The 16,221-nt window shown below is 28.7% G+C and overlaps 1 protein-coding gene across 1 annotated transcript in view; it reads right to left on the bottom strand.

Annotated features, from left to right (window-relative positions):
• The window catches only part of LOC132944883 (alpha-2Db adrenergic receptor), a 145,362-nt gene that overhangs the window by 100,242 nt on the left and 28,899 nt on the right, over positions 1–16,221 (bottom strand). Inside the window, exon 2 of the mRNA XM_061014416.1 lies at positions 8,351–9,286. Coding sequence (XP_060870399.1) covers positions 8,351–9,004 — 654 coding nt within the window. The 5' untranslated portion in view covers positions 9,005–9,286. The remainder of the gene's footprint in view (positions 1–8,350; positions 9,287–16,221) is intronic.

Raw genomic sequence — 16,221 nt, 5'->3', positions numbered from 1 at the left:
TAAGTCTTCGAATAATCAATAAGTTATATTTGTTTAACTCTTCAGAGTTACACAGTATAACACTCAGTAATTCACTGCGAGCCATTAGAAAGAATAAATATTTCATATAATTATTATACTGTATCAAAAACAAACAACGCTGAATTAATATTGAGATTTTCGTAGTATTTTCACTAAATAATACAATAAGAGAAAGTAAAATAATCATTTTTAATTGCTATTGTTTTTGTAGGTAGTTGGTACACATTGAAAATAAGTGAGAGAAATATGAAATGCACATATCTCAGACAAATAACATTGTGAATTGTGACGGATACGTACACTTGACGTGTATTAATGGTTGAAACAAACAAAATATATAACACACATGTGCCGTAATACCAATTGAAGGCTGGATGAAAGCGCACGAATTAAAGTATAGTACGAGATAGCTATTATAAGCATAGAAATACATTTCTTGAAAAAAAAATCTATTATATTCGCATTTTGCATACGATTCTGTAGGAATTGGTCTGGAGTCAAGGTAAATAGGTTGTTTCGATATATTATCTCTTGCCATTTCTCTTTCACCCTTACTCCCCTCTCTCTCTCTCTCTATCTCTCTCTCAGCGCTCTCTCGTTCTCTGGCTCTCTCTATCTACACGTTCAATATCTCTGTCTATTTCTCTCCTAATTTATATATATATATATGAGTTTGTTATGAATGGGTTTACGGATTGCTGAATTTAGTTTGGGAGGAGTTGAAGATGGAACACTGACTCTAATTAATGGTATTCGATGATTATTGTTATACCTCAAGATCATTTCAGATTAAATATACTTAGTTGAAATTACCCCGAAACAATATTGTATTTAAAACATTTCAAAATCAAATAATACTATTATTTTAACTAGGTACAAATTTAAATAATTGGTACTTTGGTGTCATTCATTATAGGTACGAATAAAAATATCTTGACATTTATTTTGTTATTGCATATAAACTAACAACAATATATTTTTAAAATGTTCTTTAAAGTCTTAAAATTTTGAATGGTGTAATTATTGTGGGTTAATATATGTAGGTTATTCAATACTCACCAACATATTATACTAATATCAATTTAAAAAATACTATATTGATATAAAATGTATTATGTTAATTAATTAAATTATTAATTATTCGAATAAATTGAAACTTTAGTTTTTTAAATAGCATTGTAGTTATTTAAATACAAATATAATTTATTCAAATTAATATGAAAAATAAAATAAACGAACTCAATGTCTAATGGAAGATTGATTAATGAAAATAATACATTTTATGTTTTAATATGATCAAATGCATGATTACAAAAAAACTATACATTTTTTCCAAAATATTATATTAATTATAAAAATTATTTTTTAACGAAACAATAACAATCAATATACCTTATTAGGTATACCTTATTGTTATTGGGTAGCCGAGTGGGTAAATTTTAATGGATAATTCGTGATATTTTAGTTTTAAAGTTATGATTTATATAATTTATTACTGATCCAGAAGTAAAATTATTTGAAATTCATCAATGAAAATGTTCTTTTATTATATAAATTAAATGTATTCAAAACAATAGGCGTATAAGTTATTATAATTTAATAATTTATCTTACTTCATTAGACAGATACGTGGTGTTGTTTTTCATTATCTAGTTCATTATTTTGATACTGATTTTATATTAAACGAATTTGATTTAAACGGTGTACGATATTATTAAACATCATAACTTATAGTATAAATAATTTTAAAAAAGTTATTATTTTTTTTTATCCTGTCAAAGGCAATCGTAGTTTAATTTCCTAAAAAAATATGTTCGTGTTGATCATAGATTCACATTATTATCAGTATTATAGTCATTGCAAATGTATAAGTATACAATCAAAACATACGAATACGTTTTATTAATTAATGTTGTTAATATATATGCTAATTTTACGTATCAAACTATAGTTTCTAAAAAACTAATGTTAGATAACAAATTACTATTATACATTTTACGATGGAATTATTTAAAGAATAATTAAGTTAATTTATATAAGCTTTATACTATTTTATCGAGTTTGAAGCCAGTAATAAGCTAATATAAACTAATTGATTAGGTACTTATTGAACAACAATAACTAATTTGACTTTATAAAAACAAATCCTAATTTTGTTTCTTTTATAAACTTTCACATAATTTAGTGTTCTGAATCACATAATTAACGAAATTAATCTTGAGAACTTAATATTTATAATACATATAAAAACTAATAAGTATACAAATGTATTTGTTGTACAACACAATAATATATAATATTGAAAATTATTTGTCTGATCGGATAACAATAATTATTACAAATGTATATTTTTAGTGAAAAAATAATACACCCAGATAATATTGTATAGATTTTTAGGAGGAAAGGTGTACAGTAAGTTACCATCGAATAAATCATAGCATACACGCGTATTCCCTCCTAAAAAAAATTATTTAACTTTGTCACCTAATCTTAACCGATTAGAACTCACACGACTATAATATTTAACAATAGATTTTTTTTTACTCTAAAAGGTTTAGCGCGTGTTGGTAAATAATATATTACGGCTTGAACGAGCTTCAATGTCGTGGCCATTAGCATTAGGTTAAAAAAATTACCATTTCCTAGTAAACGAACGTTGTTTAATACATTTCAAACCCTTTTTTCCCCACTCAGAGTACAAACTATCCCGATACCATATTATTCTAGAATATTGACATGACACGACGCATAACATTAACGGTGTCGAAAAGCCAGTGGACGTTATCATTCATACCATCGAGTGTTCGCGAGCCCACGTGTGTGTGTGTGTGGGTGTGGGTGTGGGTGTGTGTGTCGTATAAACGAAGGGTTACTTACTGAATATGGATTAGTCTATACAGTTGTGTGTACCCGTTGGTCACGCATGACGCACATGTACCACGACAATGCGTGGCGTGTGTAGCGGGCACATCCGACGACGAAACTACGACGATCGCTGTGCGTTTTTCTGGTGATGTACCGACCTCGTTTTCGCACCCCGTCGCACGTTATTTCAACGGCTCAATCTTTTCCGGGGTGGAGATAAACGCCGGGTCAGGTATAGAACAACTGTCGCAAATAAACGGTAATAAACCGTCGCCCCAACCCCCCCCCCCCCCCCACCACTACACCAACTGGCCAACTGCCCGCTACGGTTATTACTACTATATAATAATAACAATAGTAATAATAGTAATATGGTATATGACGAGACTTTTTTTCCCTTACGAGAGAGTTAATTTGTAATAAACTCTTACGGGACGCGACGTGCACTCCGCAGGCGTTGTTTGACGAAAACTTTCACGAAACATTGTTGTTAATATAGGTAGACGTTAAAGTTGTTCGTGTTGATGGATTATTACAATAATTATGTGCACAGAGAACGGTAATAAGTATAACGATATAATCAATATGTGTACACCACAGTGATATTAGCCATACGACGAGAGTATTATCATGTAAAATATACGCACGTTATTGAGAATATCTGTTACACACAGTAAGTTTACTGTATGAATTGTAAATTATGACTTTAAATTAAAATATTAATGAAATTACTATTTAATTAGTTGTGAGCAATTATTTGTTGAGAGACAATGACTCATTTTAGAAGTTGTATATCTTCTAACATATTTCTCAAATAGCCGATGGCATTTTATTTATTTTTTATTTAAATTATTATCATAAAAATTACATAGATAGTGACTATACTATGTAAATACTACCTATTGTGAACGGTATAAATTAAAAACATATAATGACATAATTTAATTAAGTTATTAAAATATTTAATTAACTCAATTATTTTATCAAGCAAAGCAAAATAAAGTTACTGTGCGTATATTGTAACCACCAATAACTTTGTTGGCTAAGAATAAACATTTTCTTTATTTAGTATGATTTATACTGCAGATGGATAATGCAAATAATATGTAACGCCTACAGCTTTTACTATATAGATATATGTATGAATGTATAATATATACATAAAACTACCTAAGCAATTTTAATAATAGTAATTGTTAAAATTATTCATCGATTACATAAATATTAATTGTCAAATTGATACGTAACTGGATTTTAATAATATTATTCACAAACGTCTGCAACTGATCGATATCTAGGTCTTCTCCACAATCGCCAGTTCATGCGACAGTCGACAACCAATATCGACCAAGTATCTATAACACGTTAAAGTGCAAAACATTACCAGTACATTACCACTATGTAAAGGAGCCTCCACAGTATATGTTTATGGGCAGTGCGACAGTCAGTTGGACGATTTCCGTCATCCGATCAACCAAAGAATATTGTCGTATGTGACTTCTTATCCTCCGATTTATTTGTAAGATTGATATTGTACTTTCCTATCTGAATATATATTTCCACAATATATTATACGCAATATTATATGCATCATCATTTGCCAATAATCAGAGAGTCTTAATATTTTATTTATCCATATTAATCAGTTATGTGTCCTGCACTTCCGTCCACCTACTACAGCTAATAGCACCACGCCGGACAGACCTCATCCGAGTGTAAATATTTCAACATTTTATGTAAGATATTTAAAACAATATATCAGTTGATATAATTTGAAATACGAGACTACGTAAAGAAATAATAATCGCCTTAAAATTAGTTTTTCCAACGACAGTTAATATTTAAAATACCTACTAAATAATAAACAAAACAGAAATAATAATCTGTTTAGTTTATGTTCTCACTAATGAGATATATTGATATAATATTCATGTAAACCTACAATCAGATTTGTCCCTGCCCTGCACGCATGTTTATTGGGAAAGTTCGAAAAAGTTAACACGGTCGAAAGCATCCCGCCATTAAGAATATTGTCCATATAGACGTGCTGCATAGGTATACGTTCGTCTAAAACGGAATATTTCCAAGCCAGATCTACAATATATTATGTATATCATAATGACGAAAAAAAAATCGGAGTCCTCGTCCGAAAATCAATGCGATAGAACAAATAAATTGACATATCTTTCGATCTGCCTCCTATGGCTGACACCTCATTAGTCTCACCTACAAATACTCAACCGACTGCAGCTCGGACTCTATTCATGGTATCCTTATTATAATAATGTGCATAAAAACGTGTCTTATTTCTTCAAATTTAACAAACGCATTATAAGGATGTTGCAGTAAGATATAAAAATAACGTGAATTCGTTCTGTAAAGCGGTGCTTTAAATACGCCTGTTGCTTTGTAATTCATCAACCTGATAACTAAATAATGATACAATAATTAGCATAGGTATGTTTGTATTGAATGTATAATTTTATCATCATTCTAAAAATATCATCCCATTTTTGAGTTGACTCCCGCGAAAATCAATACTATAATAACCAAGTTAATATTTTTTGACATGATGTCCAGCAATTTGCAAATAAGTGGGATCGAAATTTTTTCTAACCATCTATATTATATTATTTTTTAATTTACTCATTGTACCTCTGACGATTAGTTTAAAATTTAAAACACAATTTTATAATTTATATTATGACGGTAAATGTATTTTACTAGGTAATAAGTGTTAAAAATTATTTGTTTAACCATTATTTTGGATGTCAGGAACATGACTAAATTATATGAAAACAGTACATTTATGTTACACCGTTCCAATCTAAAATAAAACAAATATAAAATATGTTCAAACAGTAAATTATAACTTTGTGACGTTTGAACTTTTATTACGAGTTCAAAACAGTATTTCAAAATATAATACGTATGCAATCAAAAACTGTTGTAGGTATCTATTTCAGTAAAAATACTGTCTTGTATAAATATAAAATCCACTTAAAATTTTGTATTTTTCACATAGTATTATAATGGAATAAAAAGGTCTGAAATTGGTTCAGAGTTTAAGCAGATATTGAGTGTTTCCATTATCTTTAACGGTAACTTTTTTTGGGGTAAATGTATATTCAATTCAAAATATAAAAATGTTTTAAACTATAATAAGTTAGGTACGTATATATTACATAACCTAACCTAATCCAACCCAAATATATATATATATAAATGCTATATTGACGTATTAGTATAATACCATAATTTATTCTTATAGTTGAAAAAATAAACTTTTATGTACTTTACACTTATAGATTTTAATTTTACATTTCCAGATTTACACATTAGCATACGGTTAAATAGTAAGGGATTCATATTCGCTCTAATGAAAATAATATTTTTATGAAACTATGAAGCTTACAAACGATTTCTAATTGTTCTATAGCAATGAAACATTAAAGTTCTTAAAAATGTTAATATTATTATTATTAAGAAATTCTAGTGAAAAGTCAATATTTATGAATTATATTTTATGAAACAAGGATATTTTAAACGATAGATATAAATAATTTTTATTTTATTTGATTAAAGTTAAAATAATACCAGTCAAATTAACCGCAATAAAATTATAACAGAATTGAATTTTTCAAGAAACATTTTACTGAAAATAATATATTGGTATATTCTGCCTCCTAATATTAAACGGGGTCAAAAATATTTTTAGCACTATAATATTAGTACCCATTATACCTTTACGCTAACATCTTTGCACATACGACAATAGAACTTTGCTTCGCGTATTTATAATAATTATACTCACACATACTTATATCAAGGCATTTCATAACAATAATTATATAGACAGTTTCTGGTGCATTATTTTAAAATGAATGACTTTTACAGAACCAAATGAATAATGAGCGACAGTTATTGATAAATCATATTTTTAAATGTTCCGTCTTTTTGTATGTATTTCTCAATGAGAAAAATATTGTTATCGATTCTTCGATTTTACATAATTATACATTAATTATATGAATATTGACAGTGTTCGAAGTCACATGATAATAATCTAGCACAAACATAATTTATTTACAAGCGATTATACCGTTGAAATTCGATTGATAATACAAATATATTTTAGTATCAGCATACGAACATTCATTTCAAGATATTCAAGATATCTGTTATTTTTAGAATATCGTGTTTGCGTGAGTTGTAAGCTCAAGTTTATTACATTTTTCTATTTTTCTCCTGACATGCATCTGAATCTAATCTGCATTGTTTGTTTTTAATTTTGTCAGATCGGATATCCAAGGGATAACGCACACTAACAGAGAGATATTGAACAAACAAAATAGTACAAATGTTTATTTTACATTGATAAAAGTATATAGGAAAAAATATACCGACACAGGCAAAATACAGTACGTAGGTACCTATTTGAAATTTACAAAATTTAAAACTTATTATATAAATTACAATTGTTAGTATAGAAATTAATTTAATGTAAACAGTAGTTATAATATAGTATGTACTTTTAATTATTTTACACTTTAACACATCCTCGAACATTCATTATTATGCTCCTAATGTGGTATCTGCTGACTTTATGTTCTTATTTTCATATTTCATACAACGTCTGTTTATTTATTTCCGATGCTTCACAATGTGTTTTCAACCATATAGGTACTATTACAAATATTCTAAATACTATAATTTACATTTTCCTATTTTACTTCACTTTTCACTACCTACGACGTTTTCCTAGGCAACAATAGCAATTTGGAATTAATTATTGTGCGTTATGATATTTGAATGTAAACATTTTAATTTGGTATTTATAATAAATATATTAAATTGTTATGATAAATCTTTATTTCATTTGAATTAACATGTTCTAAGTTATTAATTATAACACTTCGGTCATAAACATAAATCACAGGTGGACTTTTATAATATTTGATATAAAGTATACTAACTGACCACCCAGCAAACGTTGTATTGCCACAAAGAATTTTTTTTTGGCAGCACGCCGACACCTAACCAAAACCAAAACCCACAGGAACACAAATAATATGTGATAGTTTTTGTAGTTTCCAAGATTACCGAGCACTAACAAACGCCCAATATAATTTAGATATACTAATTGTATTATTTTTAATTTGTTTCGGTGAAAATGTAAACATTTGTTTTCAAGATAAATTTCTGTGAGCATTTAAATTTTAAACTTGCTTCAATTTAATAATATCGTATAAAATAAAATAATCATATTTCAATAGTATTCCAACAAAATACCAAGTGATATTATTAGATAGGTATGGTGAAACGCTTTGCAACATGATAATAATATTATAGAGAACCTTAACCGAATAAAATTATAATATGATATGCCTTATACTCAATTAACATATGTACCCTATAGCAGCAGCTGGCTAGAACGTACGAGAGTTTACAGAATGACACATACCTGGCATTTTGGATATCGTTCGGGCACCCTCTTGACCTTCCAGCCGAGCAGGGGTGGTATGCAAATGACGCCACTGAATATCCACACGAAACCGATCATGACCATGGCCCGGGCTGGCGTGCGTTTCTTCAAATAGTCGACGGCCTGCGTGATGGACCAGTACCTGTCCAGGGCTATCAGACACAAGTTCATGATGGACGCGGTGCACAGTAGCACGTCGAGCGCGGCGTGTATGTCGCACCACCAGTCGCCGAATATCCAATAGCCCATCAGCTCGTTGGCCAACGAGAATGGCATGACGATTATGCCCAGGAAGAAGTCGGCCACGGCCAGGCTGGCGATGAACCAGTTCTGCACGTTTTTCAGCGCCTTCTCCGTCACGATGGCAATGATAACCAGCATGTTGCCCACGACGACGACGATCATGAGCATGATTACCACGACGGAAGCGACAACTATTTCCGGTATCGAGTACGTTGACGGGTAAACAGACTCGAAAATATAATACGTTCGGTTCGGGTCCATCGTCACGTTGGTGTCGTTTAGGTAACCCGTGCCGTTCTGGTCCACCAGGAGCCCGAACTCGTTCTGCTCGATTTTGAACACCATGCCCGACAGGCTGGATAGGTTTTCGGCCACGTCTAGCGATTCCATTGTGGCACCCGTGACAGTGGATCAATCCGACCAAACAGAAAGTCGATATTATTTCAATGCGATGGCCGGCGAAGGCGTGGGTGAAGGGAGAGGATGGTGATGGGCTTTAGGTGGTCACCGCAGAGGACATCACCCGTTGGTAGACTATATTGTCGACGGTAGCAAGTCGCCAATAGTCAAATTTCCTCCACGTCTGCTGGCCTGCCGGGGGTCTCTTTCTCCGGAAATCCTTCCACCAAACAAAACTCATGACCCGTTTGCGTTTTCAAATCTGGATGGTCTCTAAAAAAAAAATCGAAAAACAGACAAAATAAATGCACATGAAACATATTGTATTATAACTAGGTGACACGAGTAAAGCCTTTTGCTAACCCTCTCGGCTTTTGCGACGGGAAAACGCAGCTTAAACCATGGCATTAAGTCCACGTCACGTTTCTCTCCTAACGCCTAATGGCTAACGAGAATATTTAAATAGATTACCGATCCTTGGAGACAATTCTGGTGTACAGGCGCAATATGTTATTCCGCTAAGCGAATCAACTTAATTCTATGGGTTGTTGGGTAAACTTATAATCAATTACAATTTGATACTTTGTAATTGAAATTGTATCACTATCAATGCGGAATCTTTGTATTTATTTTTTTGTTTCTACATACACTAAATTATGATCAATGCTCCTTATTCTGGTACAATTTCTCTAAATAATGTTATTAAAATTAAAATGTTTTCTATATTACATATTTTTTTTCAAAAATTATGCTGTCCTCTAATATTTAAAAAATATAGGTAGGTGCTTTCAAAATAACCATTTATGCCAACGGTATTAAAAATCACGAGAGTCGATAATATTAGTTTTGTTATTAGTTTATTCTCTAAAAACAAATTTAAATAAAAATAGATAGCAAATAAAATTTATTTTTACATATTATAATTTATAATATTAAATATTATTCTAAATGATTTTGTGTGTATTATTATAATAGTTACTTATATGGAATTTTGCAGAAATTGTGTACTTACTCTCTTAGACACTCTAAACAAATATTATATTATAACTCCGTAAAGAAATTTTTTCTTCCTATTTTTTTTTCGTTTCATTATAAAAATGTATCATAACACAATAAATTAAAAATATGTTTTTGAAACAATATGTTACATTTTTATTTTGCAACCTTAATAAATTATAAAGGGATGTTATTTCAATTATACCGAGTACAATTGTATATTAAACGTGAAATTCATACAAATTAAATAATTTTTTTTCTATCGCATCTGATATGCGTTATTTTATTTCACACAGTATTATACTATTTATTAAATGTTAAATAATTGCATTAACATAAATCAACGAAAAACTACTATCAAGTGACTGATGCCTACATTAGATTGGTTTAGAAATTCAGATGTCACTGTTTCTCGAGAACGTCTGATATATATATATATATAATATAGCAACACAATAATCAATGGTATTATTATTTATTATTGATCGTTCACCGTTACATGTATAATATAATATATCCTCTACTGACATAAAATTATTATTCTGTCTTCATCACAACGTGGCGCGCACACGAATTGATAACAACACGAAACAATTCTATAATCTCGCGTGAGATAATAATTATATTCAATATATACCTACCTACTGTACATATATTAATTACATCACATTTCGAGTACTTTTCTACAGGCTTATAATATGTTGAATGAAACAACGGTCCTGCCATATAATTATTTTAATAGGACACTCAACAACATTTCTGTATGTGACTAAGTGCGTCATTAGACGATGAAATCATAAACTGGAATTTGATATTCAACCTAGCCAAACACGTGCATATTAAATTACATTTCAACTCTTTAACAAAGGAGGGTGTAGGCACCCGAGTATGGAGCACAAATATTATTAACAGCTATTTATACTTGGACGCGACAAAAACTAAACTAAATTTGACTCATTTCGCTAATAAATTTGGTGGTAAGTCCGAGATTTGCCATAACAATGTGATTATGGTCTCTACATAGGTAGGTACGTCATTACTGCCGATCGTACTGATTATGAGTTTTAAAATTAGGTACCCACTCATATTTAATTCATGAACGTTGAACAAATATATGTTATACTATTTAATGTCTGAAAAAATGACTTATAAAACGTAATGAAATCAAAACGGATCACAGAGAACTTATATTTTCATTCAACTGCAATTTCAAACAGCATACCTACTGAAAATTAAAAAGAAAACTCTAAGTTTAATAATAATATACCAACTAATTTATATGTCTGTTTTAAATTAAAATTTTCAATAACAATTACAACCATGGTGATAATATACTGAAAAGGATTCAGTTATATATTGTGATGATAAATTACATTTAGCACAATGATAAAAAAAAAACTTTTCATCAACGTTTATTTGCATAACAATTCAATAACAAATAATACGATTGGACATTTAATTGTAACATAAATAGTTTTAAATTCGTATCGTAAATAATCTGTAAAATGTTTTAGTAGGAAAAATACTCGTACAATTATTATATTACAATATTTCATTCCGAATGACAAATATTTTATACCTAAATATTGAAATAGGTACTTCTACGAATGTTGTTGTAGATCAGTCCGAATCGTATTCATTTATGGGAGTATAATTTTATATAATAATAAACAATTTTAAATTCGATATTATAATATGTATTAGGTATAGTATATTATGTATTAGGTAATTGTTGAAATGGATTAAAATATTGTTGAAACATATCTTTGTTCCGATTTCGTTCGAATTATTATCATTGATTTTCAGATATTTTATGTTAAATTGAGTTAGAAGTGTGAGAGAAATCAATTGGTAAAATGTAATATATTTATAAACTTTAATAGAGTTTTCTATTTGTATATCAAATAGAATTATATTTATTTTAAACTCTTTTAACGTAAACAAAAAAAGTTCTATTTTTAAAGAAGACGAGATTTTTTTTATAGTATACCGATAATGATGTAGGTTATTTAAAAATATTTTTTATCTTAAGAGTGATGAGCAATCAATAAAGTATACATAATAAATGTACTGTTTTACTAAGCATAGATGTATAAAATACATACCTATTATAAATATTTTATTCGTAATCCTTTTAGTTTGTTACGACCGGCGTTCAACATACTTGATGTATTTATTTATACTGTCAAATAGATTTTTATAGTAATAAACAATAATATGAAATTATGACCACCATCTATTTTGAAATATTTATACTAGTCTATACATTTACAAAATAATATATTCATATAAATTATATTGTAGTCTGAAACTTGTATTCAAACAAATTTTAATAATATGTTCATTACAAAAAAATGTTTATAAAAGTTGGACAAACATATTGTTATCTGAATTTCGTACAACTTTCCAACGTATTATAATAGACCCCAGATGGCTAAAATTCAAATAAGTTACTTGAGGGTATAAATAAAAAATTCAAAACTGTTGAAAATATAATTCAATTTTCTTTTACAAGAATCTACGTATCCAAATATTAACAGTCAAAAATGATACCTATTTGTTTCGAAACAATTATTACTGATAACTATATACTTGCAGTTTAAATTGGCAAATTATTTTATTTTTTGTTAATTGTTTTCTTTACTCTATTCTTACACTCGTGTTTCATTAGTTGAATAATAAATATAAATTTCTGATTTAAATTAATTTTAAGCCATTATATTACTATTGTATTAATAAGTAATACTATTATTAAATTTATTAAATTGTACAGAAATGTTCACAACCCAAAATAAGTATCATATATATTAAAATTATTATTTACTATCCATAATTATACTTATGGTTGGTTATTTAAATAGTAAAAATATTCATTGAGTTGTCAAGAATAAAAACAAATAGATAAAATAAATATCACATTTCACAACTCATATACAAAAGTAGGTATCTTCTTATTAGCTTTATAACTGTGAAGTAAAATGTATTTATATTATTTTTTAAATTAAATACTTGAAAATCGGGAAATAAAATGAGTAATAAGCAGAAGTCCCTGAGGTAGTATTATAAACTCTGGACATATTTTGAAATTATTTTAATTTGTTTAAATAACCATCCAGAGCACAATAACAATATTAAATTTACAAATCATATCCCTTAGGTGAAATTAGTCACACGTTTGATTTTAATGAATATATAGTATTTAGTTTTAAGTTTTTTTACACACATATAATAAAAAGTATATATTCGTTTAGTGTATTTTAATTAGAAAGCATTGTAAAATATATTAATGTTAATTATTATAATAAAATCGTAAAAAGGGGGAATGTAGGTATCCGCTCTGCTGTGCTGTATAGTAGTCGAGTGTACCTCGTCATTGATTAGGCACTGTAATATATGTGTTAAATTTGAATGAAATGATAAATCATTGTGTAAGATGAAAAAACGATTCCGAGCGAATACTGCTAAATTGTTTGGTAACCAAGGTTATTACACAATTATTTTATTAATTATATTAAAATTCTAACAAATGTTTGTGTATTTTTTTTTAGTTTTTACCGATTATTTTTAAAATCACTAAGCATTTTCAATTTTGACCTCACAAAAATACCGCCAAAATCCAATTTGCTACAAAAAACCTCCGTCAAAGTTGATGATCAGATCATTTTTTTCTAGTAGAAAAAGTGTCTTTAGACACGAAAAATAACCTCATCATTATAAAATCAATACATCCATTGTTCCGCTCTAAAACAATGTATTTTTATATTGGAATAAATATGAAAAAAAAAAACTATAATATATTATATTATAACAATATTTTTTTATTCGGCACCGTTGTAAGGCTTATAATATTATTATAATAACGTCAGTACTGCCGATAAAAAATGTTTAAGACGATTTAGATATTTTAAAAAAAATGTTCATTTTAATCGTAATACAATAATCTCGTTTATTACATACTGCCAGTGATATTTTTGAACCATACCGCCCTTGAATTATGCGTAACAGCCGCACACGACGACGGACGACAACAGCTGCTGTCGCCACCGTATTACGAAATATTTACAAGTCACATTATTGTCCGTATACTTATTGTGTATGGCACAAGAATATTATAATATCAGTTCAACCGATTAATTTCCCTAATAGATGTTTCCGATCAATAACATCTTTTGTTTTTAATTTAAAAACGCAATATACCGCGTACGTTACACTACGTCATATTATTATCATTATGGCGGACAGCCTGCTGCTACAGTTTTGTATTCGCATGCGGGTGTAACTATTAAACAGTCGACCTAATAGAACCATTGAACCACAACCAGGTATCTGCGCGCATGTTGTTCACCGTTTATGGCAGATACGGGCATAATTATCATATAATAATAATTATTATAATATCGTGGTCACTTTATTGTTCACACTGCAATAGTGGTTTATCGTACACATCAAAATATTTTTCACATAGGTACCAGCTACGTTCTAACAATTAATATCCTCAGTTATGGTTATTAATTATTAATAATGATATTACAATATCATAACGCCGAAAGAAACCGTTTGATTATCACGCACTACTCGAAATTAAGCGATCATCGTTTCCTAATCTAAATATCTAGCCGTAAGATTCAATAATACAAACACATTGTTTTGACTATTGTACAAGCAGCTTGAAAATTATTTTTATTTATTGTTTTAATTATCCAGGGCGTCGAGCAAGTGTTTATACTGTAATAATTATTCAAAGTACCTACACTCGAAATTGGCTGTGCAGATGTATTTTTAATCTAATCAACTCTAGAAAAAAGTTCAATTATTATTACTATTTTCTTTTTATGTTATTCTAAATCGCCGAACATTATTTGGTATATTATTATGACACAGGCAATAATAGGTACCTATTAAGTTTATTTCTAATTGAAATATTATATAAAATATCTACAACGAAGCTCCTCTCATTCAAGCAACTAACTGTAACATATTTCGGGAATTGAAAATGTATATTATAATGGTAGTGAAAACAATGCATGTAACTTACGAAGAGATTTTAATTAACCCTCCGAGATTATAGGATTTTAGGTAATTTTTTTTTCTCACAAATAATTTTTCGTTAACCAAATATTTGTTAAACTTTTCCACCCCTTTATATTGTCATCGTCATCCTTGTTTTTTTTTTCACCACTCCACTTACCTATTCCAATAACATTTTTTTTTCGTCCTATTGTTATGTAAACCTCCGGCCGGAACGCTTTTTCATTCGGATATCCTACAATAATCACGCTGGGTCCGACTTTTAAAAGAATAATTAATTTATGAATTATGAACGTCATGATGTCGTTTATCATCAACGATAATTTATGATACGCTATGAACGAAGAGGAAAGCAGTAAAAATAGTTTGCATATTTAAACATAACTAAAATTAGACTATCGTGTCTGAATTATGATTTTCAGAGTTATTAATCCGTTTATGAAACAAAAAAAATTCAAATTGGATTTATTGTGTCCTCGACTTTCTTTGCTTTTGTGATGAAAAAAATAAAACCTATGAATAAATCTGAATATACTAATACAAATAATAATAATAACAAAATATATAATAAATAAGTAGAAACAGAAAATATAAAGTATTTCTTAAGTTGAGAAAAAAGATTGCCCTTTTGGCAAACTGTGCCTGAAAAAGCATTGTTTTAACTAAAACGAAAATAATACTCAATAAGAGTTTTACTTTGATTCAAAAAGCATACCTACCTAATAAAAAATTGTTTATCTCTAGGTATACATTTTTTTAAATTTCCGTACAGTGTACAGCTATCTTAATTAATAAGTAAACTTACAATAATATGTACTTAGTATTTATTTGAATAATTGACTTGCCTGTAGATAAATAAATTATTTAATTGATTTGTAGGTATATTATCTATATTCTATAACAAATACAAAGAATGTACGATTGTAATACGGTATATACGTAGTTATTTTCACATTGATTAGAACCTTTAATTTTTTTATTATAGATTTATGTATAACCTTGTTGATCATTTTACTCCACCCCCTCCTCCCACTCAATAATATATTTGAGTATGTACATGCTATATAATATTTATTACTAATTCCAATTCTGTGTATAATATTCCTGATAATTTAATAAAATTATTCAACTTACTACTTAACAAAAAGAAATAACTCAAGTTGAAAATATGTGTCATAAACTGT

Source organism: Metopolophium dirhodum, chromosome 5 (assembly GCF_019925205.1).
Source record: "Metopolophium dirhodum isolate CAU chromosome 5, ASM1992520v1, whole genome shotgun sequence".
Taxonomy (NCBI): Eukaryota; Metazoa; Arthropoda; class Insecta; order Hemiptera; family Aphididae; genus Metopolophium; species Metopolophium dirhodum.
Note: the sequence above shows the minus strand (reverse complement) of the source record. Positions and strands in the feature narration are given on the sequence as shown.